This window comes from Chiloscyllium plagiosum, unplaced genomic scaffold (assembly GCF_037043375.1).
Source record: "Chiloscyllium plagiosum isolate Xiang-an unplaced genomic scaffold, Cpla_swu_hap1 HiC_scaffold_27, whole genome shotgun sequence".
Lineage (NCBI taxonomy): Eukaryota > Metazoa > Chordata > Chondrichthyes > Orectolobiformes > Hemiscylliidae > Chiloscyllium > Chiloscyllium plagiosum.
Genome location: NW_028270165.1, coordinates 64,714,106 through 64,734,340, shown reverse-complemented (window position 1 = coordinate 64,734,340; position 20,235 = coordinate 64,714,106). Strand labels below are relative to the sequence as shown.

General features: G+C 41.3%; 1 protein-coding gene across 1 annotated transcript in view; it reads right to left on the bottom strand.

Annotated features, from left to right (window-relative positions):
- Positions 1-10,164: 10,164 nt before the first annotated feature.
- Positions 10,165-20,235, bottom strand: part of LOC148144477 (scavenger receptor cysteine-rich type 1 protein M130-like) — a 30,745-nt gene continuing 20,674 nt past the window's right edge. The window contains exons 8-15 of the mRNA XM_087975333.1: positions 16,756-17,073; positions 15,257-15,574; positions 14,717-15,034; positions 14,565-14,606; positions 14,313-14,429; positions 12,843-12,950; positions 11,462-11,575; positions 10,165-10,274 (exon numbers count right to left, since the gene is read on the bottom strand). Of these exons, the coding sequence (XP_087831459.1) occupies positions 10,165-10,274; positions 11,462-11,575; positions 12,843-12,950; positions 14,313-14,429; positions 14,565-14,606; positions 14,717-15,034; positions 15,257-15,574; positions 16,756-17,073 (1,445 nt within the window). The remainder of the gene's footprint in view (positions 10,275-11,461; positions 11,576-12,842; positions 12,951-14,312; positions 14,430-14,564; positions 14,607-14,716; positions 15,035-15,256; positions 15,575-16,755; positions 17,074-20,235) is intronic.

The window sequence follows — 20,235 nt, the reverse complement described above, 5'->3', positions numbered from 1 at the left end:
GTTCTTAATTCAGATTGCCAACACCATCAGAAACTTTGATCGTGTTACCATGGTTTGGAATCTGGGTACAGTTTAGCGTTATTAACTACATTCATTCACGTTATCAACAATTTCCATTTTATCCTGTGCTGTTTTGAACTATTCATCTACAAGACAGCGCCTGAGCCATGTCTCACAGATGTGCTGCAGAATTTCACATCATATATGGGTTGTGTTGCGATACAGGGCAAATTGCCAATCATCTGAAGAAATCTGATCTTTCAGACAGAGGCGAAATGCATGAACACGCATTTTGATATCATAAATGCCGGACATTACCAACGAATTGATTGCATCGAAGAGCCGTAGCATATTTTTACAAACCACGCAGAAGCATATTTTACAGCAGATAATAATTTGGAATTTGGCAAGATTCATGGAAGGTTCAGTGTATGAAAAGGCAGCTTCTCAGTCTGCAGAACCACAGAACCGTCACTGCGCGTCTTGCCTTTCTGTTCAAACAACAGGAAACACCTGGTACCGTGGTAAATTCTGTGCTCTAATGTTGTCGCCTGTTTCTCCTTTAAAATAAAAAATATCGGATGGAAAAAAACAGTAAATTCGGAATTAGAATAGACACTCAACAGAATCTCAATGGATGCGTCATCATGGAAGAGCACATCTCAGCTCCCGGCTCATGTCAACTGGGAATCTATAAATATGTTAACACCTTAAATCCTGAACGGTCGCACAAAATTTCTGTAATCTAGTTACTGGTAAACATACGTCTAACAGAGTGATTCAGCGTGACAGAAAAGATCAGTTTGAGATCCAATCAGTGCCTACAAACGTGAATTAGGATCCAAGACTGAGGCTACACGTTTGAAGACAGTCTGTCTGTCACAGAATCACTGAGTTGCAATCGCGTTACAGGCTGGAATGAGTTTGTTCGGCTAATCGTGTCTGTACTGGCTGTTCAAACACTCATGATTACCTAATGCCAGTATCCTGTCTTAATCGGATAATCTTGCAAATATTTGCTTCCATATTCATCTAATGCTGTGGCAAGTTTCAATCTGCATTCCCCAAGTTTCCAGGTAGTGCCTTCCATATCGTGACGTCCATCTTCGCTGCTTTTTCAGATCTCTAAACTATTGTTGTCACCTGCTTGTCCCATTTGTTTTCGGGAATGCTTTCTCCCAATCGACACTGTCCACATCTCTCAGGCAGGCAGGAGGAGATATGAAGCATGTGCAAGACTTAGAAATCATTACCATAGAGAAATGCAGAAGATATTAAGTTGCACTGAGTCGGAGCAGGGATAAAGCAATGGGAATTAGACAGAGAAAGACGTTGAGCACTGATGTCACAGAATTATATGATCACACCATAGAACATAGAACAGACCTCCAAAGGAGCTGTGCTTTCTGCCCAGTATGCTTGTGTCCACCATGATGCTGTTCTAAACTGATTCCATTTGCATGCATATGGTCTGCTTCTCTCTATCCTCTGCCTGTTCATTCAACTGTCTAAATACCATTGTTGATACCATAACTGTTCATGCTACCTCCCATGGTAACACATTCCAGGTACTACTATCTTTGAGGTTAGAAACCTGCCTCTGACTTTTCCTTCCACCTTTCTGCCTCTCAAAGTAAAATTGTGCCCACCAGTATTGTACATTTCCGCCCTACGGAGACTCTGATTATTCTCTTTGCCTCTCCCTCTCATAATTTTAAATACTTTAGTAATCTCCCCCTCAGCTTCTGATGCTCAAACGGAATAATCCACGTTTGTCCAACATCTCCTTGTGGCTAATACATTCCAATCCACCAACATTCTGTGAAACATCTTCTGCATGCTCTCCAAAGCTTCCACCTGCTTCCATTAGTGCAGCCTTCAAAACTGTGCATGAGCCTCCAAATTTTTCTTGGTCGATGCCTGATACATTTGCAGCGCGATTTGCCAACATTTACATTTACTGCCCCGACTGGAGAAGGAAAACATGCTGTATAACTTCTTTACTAACTTATCCACTTGTGTTGCATCTTTCAGGGAGATATGGACGTGAACCCTCTGTCAATCAATGCTATTCAGAGACCGACCATTAACAGTGCAGTTTCCACTTGCATTTAATTTCCAAAAATGCATCACCATCTCTTGCCAGGTAAAACGCTATCCATTGTTTCTCCAACCAAATGTCTAATTGATCCATGACTTGTTGTGACTTTTGACACCCTTCCTTACTGTGCAGAATCAGCCAATTTTTGTGTCGTCTGCAAACTTACTAATGATACCACCTACACTTTCATCCAAATTTTATACATGTGGTTAATCACCTGCAGACAGGGAAAAACACGGTTCTGCAACATCCTGTGTTTTCAATGGTCAATTCAATTTTACACCAAACTTTCCATATCACCATGGATTCCATGTCACTTACTTTTCTGAACCAATCTACAACGAGGGATTTATCAAATACTTTACCAAAATCCTTGACCTTCATTGACGTGTTTTCCTCTTGCTTTTGAGCTCCCACGTCCATCAAATTACACTTCTTTGGATCCACCTCCATCTGCTATTTCTCTGCCCAAATGTTCCATAGCCTGCTGTATGCTTTGACAAACTTCCTCACTACCCACATCTCCGGTAATTTTCATGTTTTCTGGAAATTTGCGAACCAGATCAGCTAAATGAATTTTACAAACAATGCAGGTCACAACAAGGATCGTTCTGCAAAGAGATATCTATCAGACCTACAGTCAGAAAACAGATATCAAAGTTGTACTTTCTGTCTCCTCCAACCAAGCCAATTTTTGATTTATCTTACAAACTCACAACCATGGAACCTATGTGGTTTTATCTGCTAGACGTACTGGAGATTATTCAATGCTTAAGTAAAGTCTTTGCCGGCAATAACATCTACTCACTACCCTCATCAATTATCTTCATCACCTGCTCACAAACTCAGTCAAATTTGTGAGTAACGGCATCCCACGTAAACCCATGGCTACTATCTCTAAATGCCCTTCTTTTAACAAATGTGAGCAAATGCCGTCCATATGAATCTTCTACAAGCAGTTAACTACCATGGATGAAAAACACAACTACATGTAATTCCCTGAATTAACAGTTTTGCTCTTTTTAACCAAACGAAACACATTGGCTATTCTCCAGTCTCCTGTGTCCTCTCTTGTGGCTAAAGAGATACAAGAATCTCTGACAAAGCCTCAGCAAATAGCCCAGCCACTAAATCCTTCAATATCCTGGGAACATATCTAAACTGATATTTCACATCACACCCGAAACCTCCTCACTCCTAATCTTGACATGACCCAGAATATCAACATATTCCTCCCTAAATTTGCCATCATCCATCTCGTTCTTACTTTGTGGATACGGATGCGAGATATTCCCTGAGGACCTGACTCCCTTCCTCCAGCTTTCGTCATAAAATCCCTCCTTTGTCCTTGAGTCTGTTCACACTGAACACTTGTTCTGAATGCACCAATACATCGCCCTGATCCGACTGGCCAACAACATTTTATGGTCTGTTTTAGCACTGATAATTCATCTGTTAATGTTTTTTCTGCTTCCTTCAACCCTCTCAAGGGTCTTGTTTGATTTCAATTTTCTAAACACTTGCTTCCTTTTCTCATTCTGACTAAACTTTTGATATCTCTTGTCATTTGCAATTTGCGAATCTTGCCGTCCTAACCTTTCTGCCTCACAGGAAGACTTTAATGCAGGTGCACTTAAAAAATTGAAAAGACATTTGGACAATTACATAACTAGGAAAAGTTCAGAGGGGCATGGGCCAACTGCAGGCAAATGGGACTGGTCGGCTTTGGGAAACTTGATCAGTTTTGACGAGTGGATCAAAAAGTCTGTTACCGTGATGTCTGACTGTATGATTCCACGTGATTCCGAATTCTGATCATTGACCTTTAAATGATTCCCACCTGACAAAATTACATTTCTCCTGAAACGAATTACTTAAACCTAATTTCTCCACTTACTGCCTGATGACGTTATCATTTTCCTTGACTTTTCTAAAACATGAACCAGAGGACCTGTCTGATCATTATTCGACCTACCTTAAACATACTGAACTTTGATCACTGTTTCCACATTGTCTTGCACTGAAACATTAATCGGAAACAGACAGAAATTGTTAAAAAAAACTCAACAGGTCTGGCAGTGTCGGTGGAGAGCAAGCATAGTTAACGTTTCGGGTTCACTGACCTCCTTCAGAATGGGCTTTGGCTCTGAAGCTGTTGATATATATGCTGGAGAATGTATGGGGACGGATGAATGAGAGAAAAATGGAGTGAGGTGTGACAATGAGAGATGAACATATTTGGATAGACAAAGGATTGATAAAAGGCTCGTTGGGAATGTTACTAAATTGGAAACGAAAGCAGAAAAGATTTACAATGCTGTAATCTAAACTGGATGGTTTGTGTTGCCAGGAATGGTTGGATAGGCTGGGACTGATTTCTCCTCGGATTGTAGGTGACTGATGGATGACATTGTAAAGCTTTACAAAATCACGATTGACATACATAACGTGAGTATCCAAGGCTTTTCAATCACCAAGGTGGGGGAAACCAAACACACAGCGCATAAGTTCAAGGTGAGAGGGGACTGATTTACAAGGGAACTGAGTGTAGCTTTTTCACATGATTCGTGTTTGGAATGAGCTGCCAGAGGAAGCGGGGGAGGCTTTTTGCATTTCTAATCCAAACAATGTGAATGGGATACCTTTATCCCAAGCATTTGGGTAACCCTGACAGTACGCTCTTAAACATGATCTACAGGGTCTGATGCCACCTTTCCAAGGCTCCCTTGGATTCAGGATGGCGCGCATTTAATTTAAAATGCTGAATGCAGAATGTATCCATGACTTCCTTAAATACCGCGGAGCAAAATTGGAGACTTGGTCTGACTGAATCTCCCTAGGTTACCCATACTGGGTAAAGAAAGGTACCAACTCCTCCACCACCCTTTTTGCCTTAACACACCAATGTGGAAATACCTCCGGAAATCTGATAGCCACATCCATTGCAGTGAGCAAGCAATGGTTCCCACTTCTGAATTTATGGAGAGGACATACACAATCAATCATAACCCACGTGACATGTTCTTGGAATCCGCGGGAATTGGCAGCAAATGCAATAGTTTGATTACTGCCTGTGGCTCACCCTACTGTGCACCTCTGAAATGTATGGCAAAGTATACACATCCTAAGATGGAAATGTGTTGCTGCAGGACTCCTGAAGAAGGGCTAATGCCCGAAACGTCGATTCTCCTGTTCCCTAGATGTTGCCTGACCTGCTGCGCTTCTCTAGCAACACATTTCCATCTCTGATCTCCAGCATCTGCAGACCTCATTTTCTCTATACACATCCTTATGCAGTCCAGGTCAACAGAAGTGCTTTGGTACCATAGCCTGTGTCTTGATCACACGAGGTGACCACCTACTGGTAATTCATTGCTCCCCATAATATTTTCCGAGTTACTCAGGGAGAGAGGAAGAGGGACAGGGCAGACAGGAACACGACAAAGGGAAAGAGTGAGAGACAGTGAGGGATCAGAAGGAGGAGAGGAAGGGATAAAGCGTAGGGGTGAGGGTGTGGAGAACGGGAGACAAGTAGAGAGATATGGAGCAGGGGACAGATGAAGGAAGAACGAGGTGAGAGTGGGACAGGGAGAGGGAGAGAGAGAGATGGAGGAGTGAGGAGGAGAGAAGAAGAAGGTAGAGAGACAAAGAGAGAAGAGAAATGTTTCTGTCCCAATTACTACCTTGTTTTAAAACTGATATAACACCACCCTCTGCTGGTCTGTCAACGCCACTGCATAGGAGTGCTGCAGCGTGAAAGCCATCAAGCATACCATCAGAGAGACAGAAAGAGAGCGACCAACTCACAGCAGCATAGAGATACAGAAAGACAACCATCTATATTGACGCGCACACCGGTACACACTGACGCTCATACGCTCCGCACAGATGCAGGCACACAGACATGCACACACTAGTGAGATGATTGCAATTGTACTTCAGGTTCCCTCAGAGTGAAATATGTTTATGTTGAGAAACCGATGAGTTTCTTCTGCAATGTCGAATTCATTTATCTATGGGCTGTTTCCTGACATTGTACACCTTAAATCGAACATTTGCTGGCAACTGTATTCGGGGACCTCCCAGTGAATTGTTTTAACAAGGAGAAATGATAAATATTCTTGCACTTTGTGCAATTTACATATCTATGTAATTTATAGAGTCAGATTCTAAGTGATGGAAGAATTTAATATCTGAAGGGGTCAGGCCAACACTGGGTCTGTTCATCTCCTTCTGCTCATATCAAAGAGGCAAGATCGATTGAACAAAATTTCTACAAGCGCAGGTTTGAAGAAGAAAGTGTGTTGCTGGAAAAGCGCAGCAGGTCAGGCAGCATACAAGAATGATTCCTGAAGAAGGGTTCATGCCCGAAGCGTCGATTCTCCTGCTCCTCGAATGCTGCCTGCCCTGCTGCGCTTTTCCAGCAACACACTTTCAGCTCTGATCTCCAGCATCTGCAGACCTCACTTTCTCCTTGAAGAATAATGTATCATTGTAACCTGGGAAATTCACAGGCTTGAATGCTTTATCCAAGAAAAAATATCTGCCGCTTATGGACTGGTATTGGTTGGCATTGTCTCACTTGGAATACAAGCGGAGGACGGGGTTAGGGGAGGGGGTAGAGAGAGGAAGCGAGAGAACTTCCAAGCCTTTGACTCTCGCATTTTTTAGTTTATTGTTTCGTTCAAACTTCCATCCCGGATAAAGTGTATCTCATTGCAGGCAGGTACAGACACACTGGTACAAACACAACAAAATGCAAAGACACACATATGGAAACTCGCATCAACATGGCCATCAGTGTTATATCATTTTGAACAAAAGGGATGACTGAGAGAAAGTGGGGAATGGTTTAAGCCTATTTCAACAGATTCAACATCTAAAATAAACAGAGACTCCACTGCACAGAGACACAGTCACAGATATCGTCTCTGAATGTGTTCTCTTTTTTTTTATCTCTGTCTCTACTTTTCGGTTCTGTCTTTCTAACCCACCACTCCCTGCTTGTTTACACCTTAAAATATTACCCTACACATTTCTCACTCTCACACATGCCGTGCCTCAATTCATAGCCTTCCGAAGTTTCCTCCTTTCTGCCCGTTCAAAATTAACACCTCGCCTCCACCCCCACCCCGCGACAAAATTGTGCTTCCACAACTTTGTCACCTTCGCAACTTTGGCGATCCACACCAAACATGCCCCTCCAAACAGAGCATGCATCACACCCTTTGCAGTGTCCCACACCTGCACGCTGTTCTTTCAGTGGTAGCTTCAACAAAGCCTCCATGTCATTTCGGTGGAGTGGCAGCCAGAACTGTGTGTCATCTTCCAAATGTGGCCGAATTAAAGTTCGACAACACACAACCTGACTGCATAAAAATTATACCACGTATTTTCCGACTAATGCAGGAAACCTTGTCATGTGCCTCCTTGCTTACCTTACCCACCTGCGTTGCTACCTTTATAGAAAAGCAGATTGGAAGCCACGATCCTTCTGTCTGTTAACTTTCCAAGTTCCCTTCCATTTCCTGTGTACTTCCCTCCTGCAATCGGCTTTCCAACGTACTGGCCGAAGCACAAATATTCTCATATTCAGAGATGCAGTTGCACAAGCACAGCTAATTACAACCACTCTCACTTACTCACTGACACTCACACACATACACTTGGCACTGACATCAAAAACGGACTCAGAATCCCAAAACAAACTTGCAATCACTGCATTTTTATTGATGAATTGTGTCCTACATTTTGCACATCACTTTCAGAAATATTCCCAGTTCATGGACAGACCATTTCATTCAATAAATAGCAAAACAGCACTTCATAGAATTCTTTGGCTTGACAAGTTTAAAAGCATCCTTCTTCGGTATGAGAAAGCAAAGCAATTTCACATGGAATTTCCTCAATACCTCATTGACAAGCCACAGGACCATCGTCCACTATTGTGATTTCAAACATTCACACTGAGAAATGAATTACGTAATATATGCACACATAAAAAATAACTTCGATGCACTCTGTTTATACCCACTTTTAACTCATTAAAACACACAGCATGCAATTTTTCAGATATATTTCAAATGTATATATATGCAAATATATACATTTGAATGCCAAAGTACATGCTGCTGAATTACAACCAGTTGCAGTTTATAGTGAGAAAAGTATTTTGGAGATTCAAAACGATAGTCGGTGACTTCTCCCAATATTGGGACGTCCCATGTTGAAATCGCTTCTAAAATCTACCTGAAATGATAAAGAAAATAATTTGAGTCCACGCGTTGAAGTCGCCTCTGGCTCTATTTACAGCACATAAATCTACCAATCCCAAGCTGAAACTCTCACTCCATGGAGTAGGGACAAGACTAATTCTGCCTCAGGAAGGTCAGACTGATGACGGGCCATATTTGGAAGGCACATTGACATGTTTCTCTATCTGTGTGTTTAGCTGATGCAAACGACAGCCTGGAAATTACTCTGAAGATTGGCAGAGATATGTGCAGCAAGTGATCACTGGGCCAATATTTATTCTACAATCAACAAGCTCACTGAAAATATTATAAATGATCATCGCCTCTGGTTTGTGAGAATATTGGCTGGGCAATATCCTAAATGATAGTAGTTATGAAATGTTCAAAAGTATATCATTGGCCATGCACGATTTTGCAGGTGAGATGTTGATTGAAAGTGCAAGATAAACAAATATCTATGGTTTCTTTCGCACTCCTAAAACAATTTAATAGATCTCTGTCAAACAATAAAAGTTGCTTTCTTCATTAATTTAAACAATCCTCACGAATGTATTCAATGTTGACCTGAAAAATAAATGTCAAGTTTCCCATGATGATTTTCAACATTACATAGTGCACAAGATATTCCAGAATTTTGCAGAAAGCCGAGACATCCCATTCTCTCCTCTGCATCAGAAACATTGGAACTCAGAGGGAAACGTTGCAATTGTGGGTTTGATATGAACGTTGTAAAAGTTTGGATCGCACATCCAGTGTATGTCAACAGTGAAGGCGCCACCGATATGCGAGTTATCAGGGGATGTCAGATGTATTTTCTGATAGGACAACAGAGGTAACATGGCAACGGCTGTATCATAGTTCTATCGAATCATGCAGTGCAGGGAAGCTCATTTGGACAATCGTAAACAGAAGCAAACAGCGAGAATTGCTAGAAAAACCCAGCATGTCTGGACACATGTTTGGAAGACATCAAAGTTAAAGTTACAGGCCCGGTGACCCATCTTCAAAGAAACGTAGGAACGTGGTTGTCAGTGTGGTGACTGTTACATGTTACAGGAGAGTACTCACAACAGTAATTAAACAACTCTCTGTGAAAAAGGAGAGAAAGTGAAGAATAATGGAAGCGGATAACTGGGAATACAAGGAACATTGGAGCAGTTCGTCTTTTCCAAAAGGCCATTCGAAAACACTAAAATGGTTAAGCAGCTGATCAGATAGTCTGGGTTTCAAAGGCAACCGTGAGTTATTGGCATTTTTAATGTTCAGCTTAAGGAGACGTATTCTTCTTCGGGAATGGGTGTGAGTGCAGTTCCTGAAAACAACCACATCAAACGCAAGTCTCTTTGCACATTACAAGTAAAGGTCCTAGGCTCTGTATTCCCTGTGAGCTACAAGAACTAAACCATTCAAACTGTTGAGCACGTAAAACCCCATCTTTCATATCCTCCATACAGCCAGTTGATGACACATTGAAACAGCAATTTTGTAGATTTGTAATTACAAAATTAGGTGAACATCAGCGATTCGAAGAACTGACAAAACGCAGTGTATGATGAATCGCATCGAATTCATTTTTTAAAGACGGTTCTTCATGCTGTTGAAATAAAAATCGTTTTCCAATAATACATTGCTTTCTCAGTGACAAGGTGTGGAAATGAGGCACAGGTTTGGACGTTGTTCTTGGATTTTCAGTAAATATAATATTATCATGGAATGGAAAGGAATTATGGCAGTGTGAATGCATAGAAAGGTGGTTAAAGATGTGAGTATCTGTTATTCAACTCACCGAGTGAACAAAGACCACTGTCATCATCTGTAAGTGTGAGGGTGTTCATCAGGATCACTGTCCAATTGTAACTTTCCATCATGACAGTCTGCATCTTCAGTCTCAACATCGTCATACTCACCACGAATTCGACCTGGAGAGAAAGATGAGCATCACTGATACAAATTGAAATACACAACAACGATAACTCGAAAACGAGACGAATGTCTCAGATAAGGCCAGTGCTGGAAACTGAGACCAGAAGAGTTAGGTCATAATTCTGAAGTTACGGAATGAGCAGAGTTGGTACAAGTTGTGATTGTTTTCTGTGGAAATGAGAAGGTGAAAGGTTATCTGATTGAATTATTCAAGATAATAACCCGGATAAGACAGGGAACATAAAGTAAACTACTTCAACTGATTAGACTATTTTAGCTCGAGGTGTTATACACAGAATTAATGCCAGACCGTTCAGGGAAGATGTCAAGAAAGGTAAAGCTGTACAGGGTTTGGAAATATATTTCCTAAAAATTAGCTGATGTCTGATCAATTCTTAATTTTAAATGTGGCCGAGATCATTGTTGATCAAAGGTATTTATGGACATGCTTCAAAGGCAGGGAGCTGGATTTAGGCCACACCATAGTTTGGAATTGTCTCATTGAAAGGAGGAAGAGTTACGAAGGGCTGAGAGACCTATCGCTGTATCTATCTTGCAATTTATTGACTTGGAGCTGAGCATGCAGAGTTGCTGGCATGCCTGCGATGAGTCATGAAATGATGACGACAGTAGTTGGGGAAGACAGGAGGAACATTTCTCTTTGGTGGAGAGATCAAAGATCAGGGATCATACATTTCAGAGAAGTGATGGGAGAAGTAAACAGGAAATCTTCGACTCTCTGCCAGGAAGGGTGATAGAGGCAAAACACGCTCAAAAAAGTATTCAGTGATGCACTTGCAATGTCAAGACATACAAGGCTGTGGGCCAAGGTGTGCTGGAAAAATGCGATTAGAATGATAACCTGGTTCTTTTTGTAGTGTTCAGCTGAAGGAGACGTATTCTTCTTCGGGAATGGGTGTGAGTCCAGTTCCTGAAAGCAAATACATCGAACGAACGTCTCTTTGCACATTACAAGTAGAGGTCATGGGCTCTATAATCTCTGTGAGCAACAAAACAGCCGGACAGTCCATGCCCATGATCATGTGGTATCAAAACAGCGATTTTCACTTTAACCAACATTCCAGTGATCACACTACCTTCTGAGGGTTGCGATCGTTAAGTTTTGGACAGCATAGAGGGTGTAGGACGAAAATTAATTGACAGAAAGTGATGCTATACACACCTGGAATGCTGTTGGATTTCACCTCAAGATTTTCAGATCCGGGATTATTGTCAGTCAAGTTGTGGCTGGTGTAGTATTCAATGCGATTGAGTGAGTCAATGGAAGCATAAATTACTAAAAATAAAAATGGAGAGTTATTTTCAAACTCGAATTCCAAGAGAAGCCATGACCAATAAGATTTAGAATGAGGCAAATATTCTTCAACCAGAGGCTTGCGAATCGATGGAACACAGATGGCTTTTGAGGCCAATCAGTGTGTATTTAAAACAGAAATACAAAGGTTATTGGTTAATAAGGGGATAAAAACATCCAAGGAGAAGGCAAATCAAAGTGGTTGAGAACCACATCAGCCCTTATTGAATGGCAGAATAGACTCGATGAGCCAAATGATCTAATCCTGATCCTGTATGTCGTAGACTTATGGACTGTAGTTGAAGGTTTAATGTTATTAATTGTAGGGTGACAACAGAAAGTATTGTTCTTTAATCGTGCCTGTAGAAATATCTGGAATAATGTCAAGTGAACCCACTGCGGGAAGGAATATGATATAAGATCTAAGAGCAGGAGTACTCCATCTGACCGTTGCAGCCAGTTCCGCCGTTCAATAAGATCATAACTGATCTTTTCGTGGCTTCAGTTCGACTTACTCACGATTTTAACGTTCAAAACATTATTCACCCCAGTTCTAAAGACATCTGATGAGGCAGGGAATTCCATAAATTCTCAATCCTGTGGGTGAAAATGTTCCTCCTCAATTTAGTCCAAAATCTGCTATCTGTACTTTTCAGGCCATGTCCGTTCAAATAATAGTCATGTATAATTTTATTCCAACCAAAATGGATAATTTCACATTTATCATCTACCAGACATTTTCTTTCCATTCATTTATACTGTATCTGAACACCTGAAAAGTTTCAGAGTCATATGCACACTTTCAGCACCACTCATCTTCTGTGATTCACCATATTTGTTTATACATTGATTCCTCAATTTTGCTTCCGCTCTTTGGTGCTGTGTAATCCATACTTACTGCAAAAGTTATATTATTTTAAAATCAATGCCGAATTGATTAGTTGTCCAGCCATCTGAAGCGGTCAGGGTGGAACCAGGGTAGAAGTGAAATTGATAGTTTTGTTTGCATTTTCAAATACATGCCAGAAATAATCTATCAGGAATGTAGGCCAGTGGGAATTATCATATTGAAATTCTTCATCTCACGAAATGCGGACAGAGACACAGTTAATGAGATAGCTTCCCACACACGACGACTGTGTTTTAACTAATAATCATGTTCATTCAGTCATTGATCATGGAAGACTGCAAATTAAATGGAAGCTATACTTATCCAGTCATGATTCACGATACAATAGGAAATATATACCTGGTCCATGTTTGTGATCCGTCCTCTTGCCAGGGGGAATATTCTCAATTTCTTCATAAATTCCTTGGTACAAACCAAGGCGTGAGCCTCTGCCACCAAGGTAAAGTTCTGTTGAATAAACAATAGACTGGTCAGCATTTGTAGCTGAACACTCGCAGAAACAAGGTGTTTATATCTGAAGAACCAGGGGAGAGAAGAACGAGTTCACACAATGCTGTAGATTAGAATCTTCACACAACGTTAACTGATCGCTGAAGGGAGAACATATTGGAAAAACAAGTGAACAGGCCATGATTAATTTCCATGTCACATCAGTTACCGAACCTAGTATGTTAAGCAGAAAGAGCGAGACGTTCTTGTTGGTATAAATTTGGGTATTTTGTTCTAATTTTGCCGATTCAAATATCTATTCAAGAAAATTCTCAGCTCGCAATGGTGCATGTGATTGAAAATGTTGAGTGCAGAAAATGAAACTCTTTAATGCAATGAAAAAACGAAAATGCTAATAACCTATATTTTTAAAAAAGACTTGATACCATTGAGGAGATTACAAATTAATGTTCAACATACCGTGGTGCTAACAAACAAGGTTGATAATAATGTTGTTAGAATTGGACTACTTTCATTAAACAATTGCATAATTATGACAATTAGTTGAAAATCAAAACGTGAGACGAATGAAATAAGGTGCACCTTGATGACATTGATCGTGATAGACTAAGTGCATAGTTTTTATGGCTATATGTAAAGGAAAATTAAGAGCATGTGAAAGGATAGAAAATGATTGTTATTAGTGTTGTTTGTCATTGCCAACTCGTGGAAAATGGTTCCAAAGCAAACGCTTTTAAATTATTGTGCAAAGTACAGAAGTATCATTTGCTCAGTCAAGGGAAGCCAATTGTTGCCGAACTGGAAGTTCCCTTAAAAGGACCCTTAATCCTCTCAATGATCTTGGGTTGTGGTAGCAGCACCCAGACACTGAAGAAACATAAATAACAGTAACTAATGAAGAAATATTTAGAGGCAGTCTGCAAATAACTCAATGAAACGGAGACATATTGCTGCCATCATTGACCTGCTCTGGAATGTCATGTATATGTTAACTGAAAGATAAGAAAGTGCAGTCATTATATTTCTTTCCCAATGATAATGACTGGAGCAACTCCACATTATAAGTTAATTCAGTTTCTCTCCAAATATATTGAGCGACTTGATGCATACTTCACACAGTTAAAATATTCTTTTAACTGCTATTTACAGATTTGATGCATTTATCTGAGTGTTTATTAAAACTTAGCGTTTCATTGGGCAAAGTCCCTCGAAGAAAACAAACAGCCAAGAATCGTGCCGCACAATCGTGACCATCTCAGTCAAATGCTCGAAAAGTGCAATAAAAACGTACAGCCCCGAGAACATATGCAACAGTGAAAGTGACGCAGTGTTAGCTCAGTCGGTAGATATCATGCTTACCTTTCATTTGCAATTTTCTCTGCATGACCAACAGTAATGCGACCAACTCACAGATTAACAAGCCTCCCAAAGATGAACAGACGACAACAGGCATGGAAATAGACGGGCTTTCCTGCCCTTAAAGGAGGGAGTACAAATGGGTTTAGCATAGTTAAGGTCTGCCATGGAAAATTGTAAATAATCATCATTAAGGAAACAATGGCACTGGCGAACGCGAACACAAATACTAATAATAGTATCAGTCATAAATACCCGCAGGTGGAGGTGAAGGGGAGACCGTCACCAACTCGGATCCTGTGGAACAGAAAGTACGAATAATTATAAAGGGCAATGTAACTTAGGAAATCAAATAGTTGCCCTGATTTTTAACATTAATGGTGCACGTCAGTCAGCATCAATCTTACCAGAACACTTTACACTGGCAATTTCCTTGTGGTTGCACTTGCTTTTAGCTGGAGCTGCGGAGAGACAGTCCAACAGAGAGAATTCTCTTCCCTTACACTTCACATCATTCTGCCAGATAACATCTTTCTCCTGGGAGAGAGCGGCCTCATCTCGGGCTGATAGAGCGAAGCCACATCCCAGCTCTCTGCAGACAACATTAGCATCAGTTATATCCCAGGAATTGCCACACAACGTTCCCCAGCGTTGATCGCACATGATTTCCACTCTGCCAGAACAGTTGCTGCTTCCTCCATGCAGGTGCACACTGTCTTGCGTATCTGTGGTACAGAACCGATTATTATTGAATGCAGTACAAAGCAGAATCTCCAAGAATTCGCACATAGAGAAAGAAGACGCACCTAATTGTTTATGGCAGGAAGTTGAACTGAGGGACTGCTCCTTTGTCACATTGCTCTCTGTTGGAAGGAGAAAGATGCTCAGTCTATCGGGAATTCATGCTTGAAATGACACCCGAACATTGAGAAGGCTTGTCATGTTACCTGAACAAACTACACCAGCATCTTCCCGGTGTTGACAGTCGTGTTGACCCCACGGATCTGTGTGACATTGCCACAGTGTCGACTCGTGAGACAGACACTCCATCTCATCGAGCCAAATAGTTCCCGTTCCTGCTCCGAATGATTGAGCGTCGTATTCAACATTCTGGAACTCACCACAGTGCAGCTGTTTACAAATCACTTTGGCAACGTGTGGATCCAATGTGTCTGAACACACTGTTCCCCAGGTCCCATTGTAGAACACCTCCACTCTTCCCTCACAGCGATGCTTTCCATTCACCAGCCGCAGCTCCTTGTGTCCTGTTCAAACAATAACAGATGTCCAGATTGTTAGATTGTCCATATCGCTGGTGTGTCCTGTGATTGCCGAAACGAGCAGGATGCATGATATGAACAAAGGGAATTGCTGGAGAAACTCAACAGAATCTGTGAAGAGAGAAAGCACAGACAAATCTTCAGGTCCAGTAACGCGTATTCTGAATTGAGGAAGCGTCACTGGACATGAAACGTTGTCTCTTTGTCTCGACGGATGCTGCTAGACATATGAGTTTTTCCAGAAATTTTCCTTTTTTGTTTTAGATTCGCTGCATCCGCGGATCGTTGTGTTCAGTTTTCTTCATGACACATATTGCAATGAAAAAAGGAGTGAGCCAAATGTGTATCGTGCATGGAGTTTAGAAGGACTTGACCAAGGCACTACTAGAATCTGGCGAACTGTTTGGGAACCCGAAATGGTCGAGAAGCAGAAACTGACAGAAAACAGAAAGCCTGTGTTAAAAGTAAATTGTCCACTTTGCAGAAGTGACGATCCACTGGAACTGGTTCTGATATCATGGCTGTTCAATTATATATATATAGATATATATGCAATCAATTTTAATTTTGTATCACCAGGGAAGTTTCAAACTGCTCAGTTGGAAGCAAATTACGGAATATTTTTACTGTTCTGAAAAATCATGAAAAACGCAAGTGCACATTAATAAACAGGCAGTACAGGTCAGAGACAATTGGACAGGAGCTGTGTCTGATGCAGTGAAGTCTGCTCGGAAACATAAAGAAAAAAAATCACTCCTTAATTTTCGAGTCACAAATAGTTCGATAGACACACGAACAGGTCTCATATTTCTGGTGGCTCGATACAAAAGTAAAGATCATAAATTTGGAATTAATTTTTAGCAAACCCTTTATGACAATCAGGACAATATTGGCATCCACTTGGAGTAGTGACAACAGATCAAAAATGACACTTTTCAGACAAACGCGTCTTGTATCAATAGAATGTGAAAAAAACTGACAGAAAAGCAAGTTAGATTAGAGAAACGAATTGTTCTTTCACTTTTTGTGTACATGCAAGTGTCAGAGATCGTTTCTTTAAATTACTGCCGCTGCTCTACATTCCTTCGAATTCAGTGAACATATGTCAGCATGACGTCTCACCTACAACATTCGAGCAAAGTAAAAGCATTGAAGAATGGCCTCACCTGAGCACATAATTCTCACATCCTCTTCATGAGAACAGTCGTCTTGGTGACCCAATGGTACTGAAGGACATTCCCAGAGAAATGACTCGTTTCCAAAACACTTCACATCCTTCCACCAAATGTGGCCTGAGCCCGGTCCAGAGGAGGAAGGGGGTGTCATATCCAGTGCTTTTCCACAACCCAGTTGTTTACAAACGACTTCAGCGTCTACCACATCCCATGAATCATCACAAACTGAGCCCCATATTCCATTGTAGTAAATCTCCACTCGACCAGCACAAGGGCTTCCACCATCTGACAACCTTAACTGAAAGTGCTCTGTGAAATAATTACACATTCAATGCACATTCCCTTCATCACTCAGGGCAACATAGTGTATAGATACAGGAAAGAGCGTTTCAAATGTTCTCATGAGAAGTACTTATTGTGCTGAAACATAATTTCTTACAAAATTAATCGATCAAGTGTAACCTTTTAGCAAGAATGTACAGCACATAAATGTTTCAAAATATCTTATTGCACCTGGTACTGCCAGGTTCAGTTTCCCTTTCTATGTTGAACATTCCGTTAAATATTTTGCAAACAGTTGCATTTGTGCTTTCTCTATCCAGTCACTCCGTTTATGTCTGTCCATGCGTGACTTTGTCTAATGCTCACCCTATTTTATAGTGCACATAACTGTACGTTCGTCCAATATAAATACCGTCTCAGCTTTCATTCATCAGCGCACATGGGAATACTCTCTCTTACAAGAATATAACTGAAAGACAACATATATTGGAGTGACAGCAATAGCACTTTGAGTAGTTGTAGAAGTATAAATACTGAAAGGGGACGAAAAGTCATTTCAGGTTATTATCACGTGTACTTAGATACAAAGGTCCAGAACTAATTCACAGAATCACAGATTTAAGAAGTCTTCAGCACAATGAGAAAGAACCTTGGGCCCACCAATTCTGCTTCTGTCAAAAACAAGCTCCAAAATATTTTAATCTCATTTCCCGGCACTTGGGTTCGTCCTTAACTCCTTCGCATCACAAGTGCACATCTAAATATATCTTAGATTTCACTAACGTTTCTGCCTCGACCAAACTTACAGGCAGTGAGTTCCAGACTACTCCGCTGCCCCAAGTGGATGAAAAAGAATATCCTCAGGTCCCTCTGAACCTTCTGTCCATCACCTGAACTCTATGCCACAAGGTAAGCAATTGCATAACAAAGGGGAAAGATTCCTTCTTGCTTATTATACACCTCAATCCTGCCCATACTCAGTCGCCTCTGTTCAAAGGAAAAGAATCCTAATCTGGCCAAGTTGACTTCATAGCTACATTTTGTTCATCTCAAGAAAATCTCTCATACGTTTCCCCCAACATTGTCTCCATTACTGTCAAATCCATCCTCTGATGTGGATTCCTTAACTGCTCACAGTTTTCTGCTCTGGTCTAAATCATGCTTCTTGCAGTTTGAGAATAAACTTGTTCGCCCTTAAAACACTGTCTTCTGCTTCTAACGAACCATTTTATGATCTTTATAGAGGAAAAGTGAAGCTTCCATCAGGTCAACAGCATAACACCTGTTTGTAAGTTATTCTGCACAATGGAACTTTTGTGACAACTTGTGCGCTGGACCTGACACGAGAGGAGACCTTCCCTGAGCTCATTGCTTGCAAACCGCTTTTCTAATTGATGGCAAGTCACACAGTTGCTTATATCTACCGCACAGCAGTCCCCTAACTTTAGTTCCAATGCTGTTGCAATGTCCCCGGTTGTAATTCGAGATGAGTACTTTACATACAAACACCAGGAAGCCATTGCCTCGACATTTCAATGATCATGAAAGCGTTCTTTCAGGGTCTCATCACCATCCCGAGATACATGACGCACAACGACTCCCAAAGCAATCTATAATTGCAGTGCAGCTACTTCGCATGTGAAACATCTCAAGACATTTGTTTTGTATGGAATCCGTCTCTCGTGCATTATCTACAAAATTCAAACTGCGCTTTCAGTCTCTGCAATGCTGCACGAGATCAGAAGTTTCTCAGAAAAGATAAAAAGCTCTACTAATTGAAAGAAAAGCGGTTATTTCAAGTAATGGAGTCCGAGACTTGTCCAGCACAGAAACAAACCCTTCAGTCCAACTCCTCCATGTCAATCATATATTCTAAATTAATCCACTCCCATTTGACAACATTCCGCGCACATATCTCTAAACACTTCTTATTTATTCACAAATCCAGATGCCTTTTAAATGTTGTAACTGTACTATCCTCCACCACCTCACTGTCAAGATATTTCATACGTACAACCTCTTTTGTGACAAACATTGTCCCTCAGTTCCATTAGAAATCTTTTCCTCTTACTTGTAACCTCTGCCCTCCAGATTCGGATTTCACTATCCTGGGGACAATGCCTTGTCTATTCACCTTATGCATGCCCCTCCTGATATAATAAACTTCTGTCAGGTAGCCCTTCAGCCTCCGACCATTCAGGGAAAAACGACCCAGTCTGTTTATCTTCTCCCTATAAGTCAATCCTTCCAACTCTGCTAACATCACTGCAAATCTTTTCTGAATCCTTTCAGGTTTCCCAGCATTGTTCTTCTAAAAGGGTGGCCAGAATGATACACATAATTCCAAAAGTGGCCAGCCAATGTACAGCCACAGCATGACTTTAGAACTCTTGTATTCAGTGGCACGGATCAATGAATGTAAGAGTACCAATCACCTTCTTCACTGCACTGTCTCTCCTTGCCTCCATTTTCAGTGCACTTGGAGTCTGCACACCGAGGTCTCATTGTCTGGCAACAATCCCCAGGACCTTAGCATTAAAAGTATAATTTGTGCACGTGTGTCAACTGTACTTTTGGGTTAAGAAACTGTAATTAGATTCCTGATTAGATTAGATTTCTTAGAGTGTGGAAACAGGCCTTTCGGCCCAACAAGTCCACACCGACGCTCTGAAGAGCAACCCACCCACACTCATTCCCCTACATTTACCCCTTCACCTAACACTACAGGCAATTTAACATGGCTAATTCACCTATACTGCATATCTTTGGACTGTGAGAGGAAACCGGAGCACCCGGAGGAAACTCACGCAGAAACGGGGAAAATGTGCAAACTCCACTCAGACAGTTCCCTGAGGCGGGAATTGAACCCGGGTTTCTGGCGCTGTGAGGCAGCAGTGCTATCCACTGTCCCAGCCTGCCGCCCTTCAGATTAGATTAGATAAGATTAGATTCCCTATATTATGGAAAGTGGTCCTTTGGACCAACCAGTCCACACCGACCCTGCGACGTTTAACCCACCCAGACCCATTTCCCTCTGACTAATGCAAATACTACTCTGCACAATTTAGCATAGCCGATTCACCTGACCTGCCACGTAATGCTTGTATCTCACAACAAAATGGTGTCAATTTCTCATATTCATCCATCCGCACCCGCCGCCCACCTCAGATCTGCTGATATCCGAGCGAT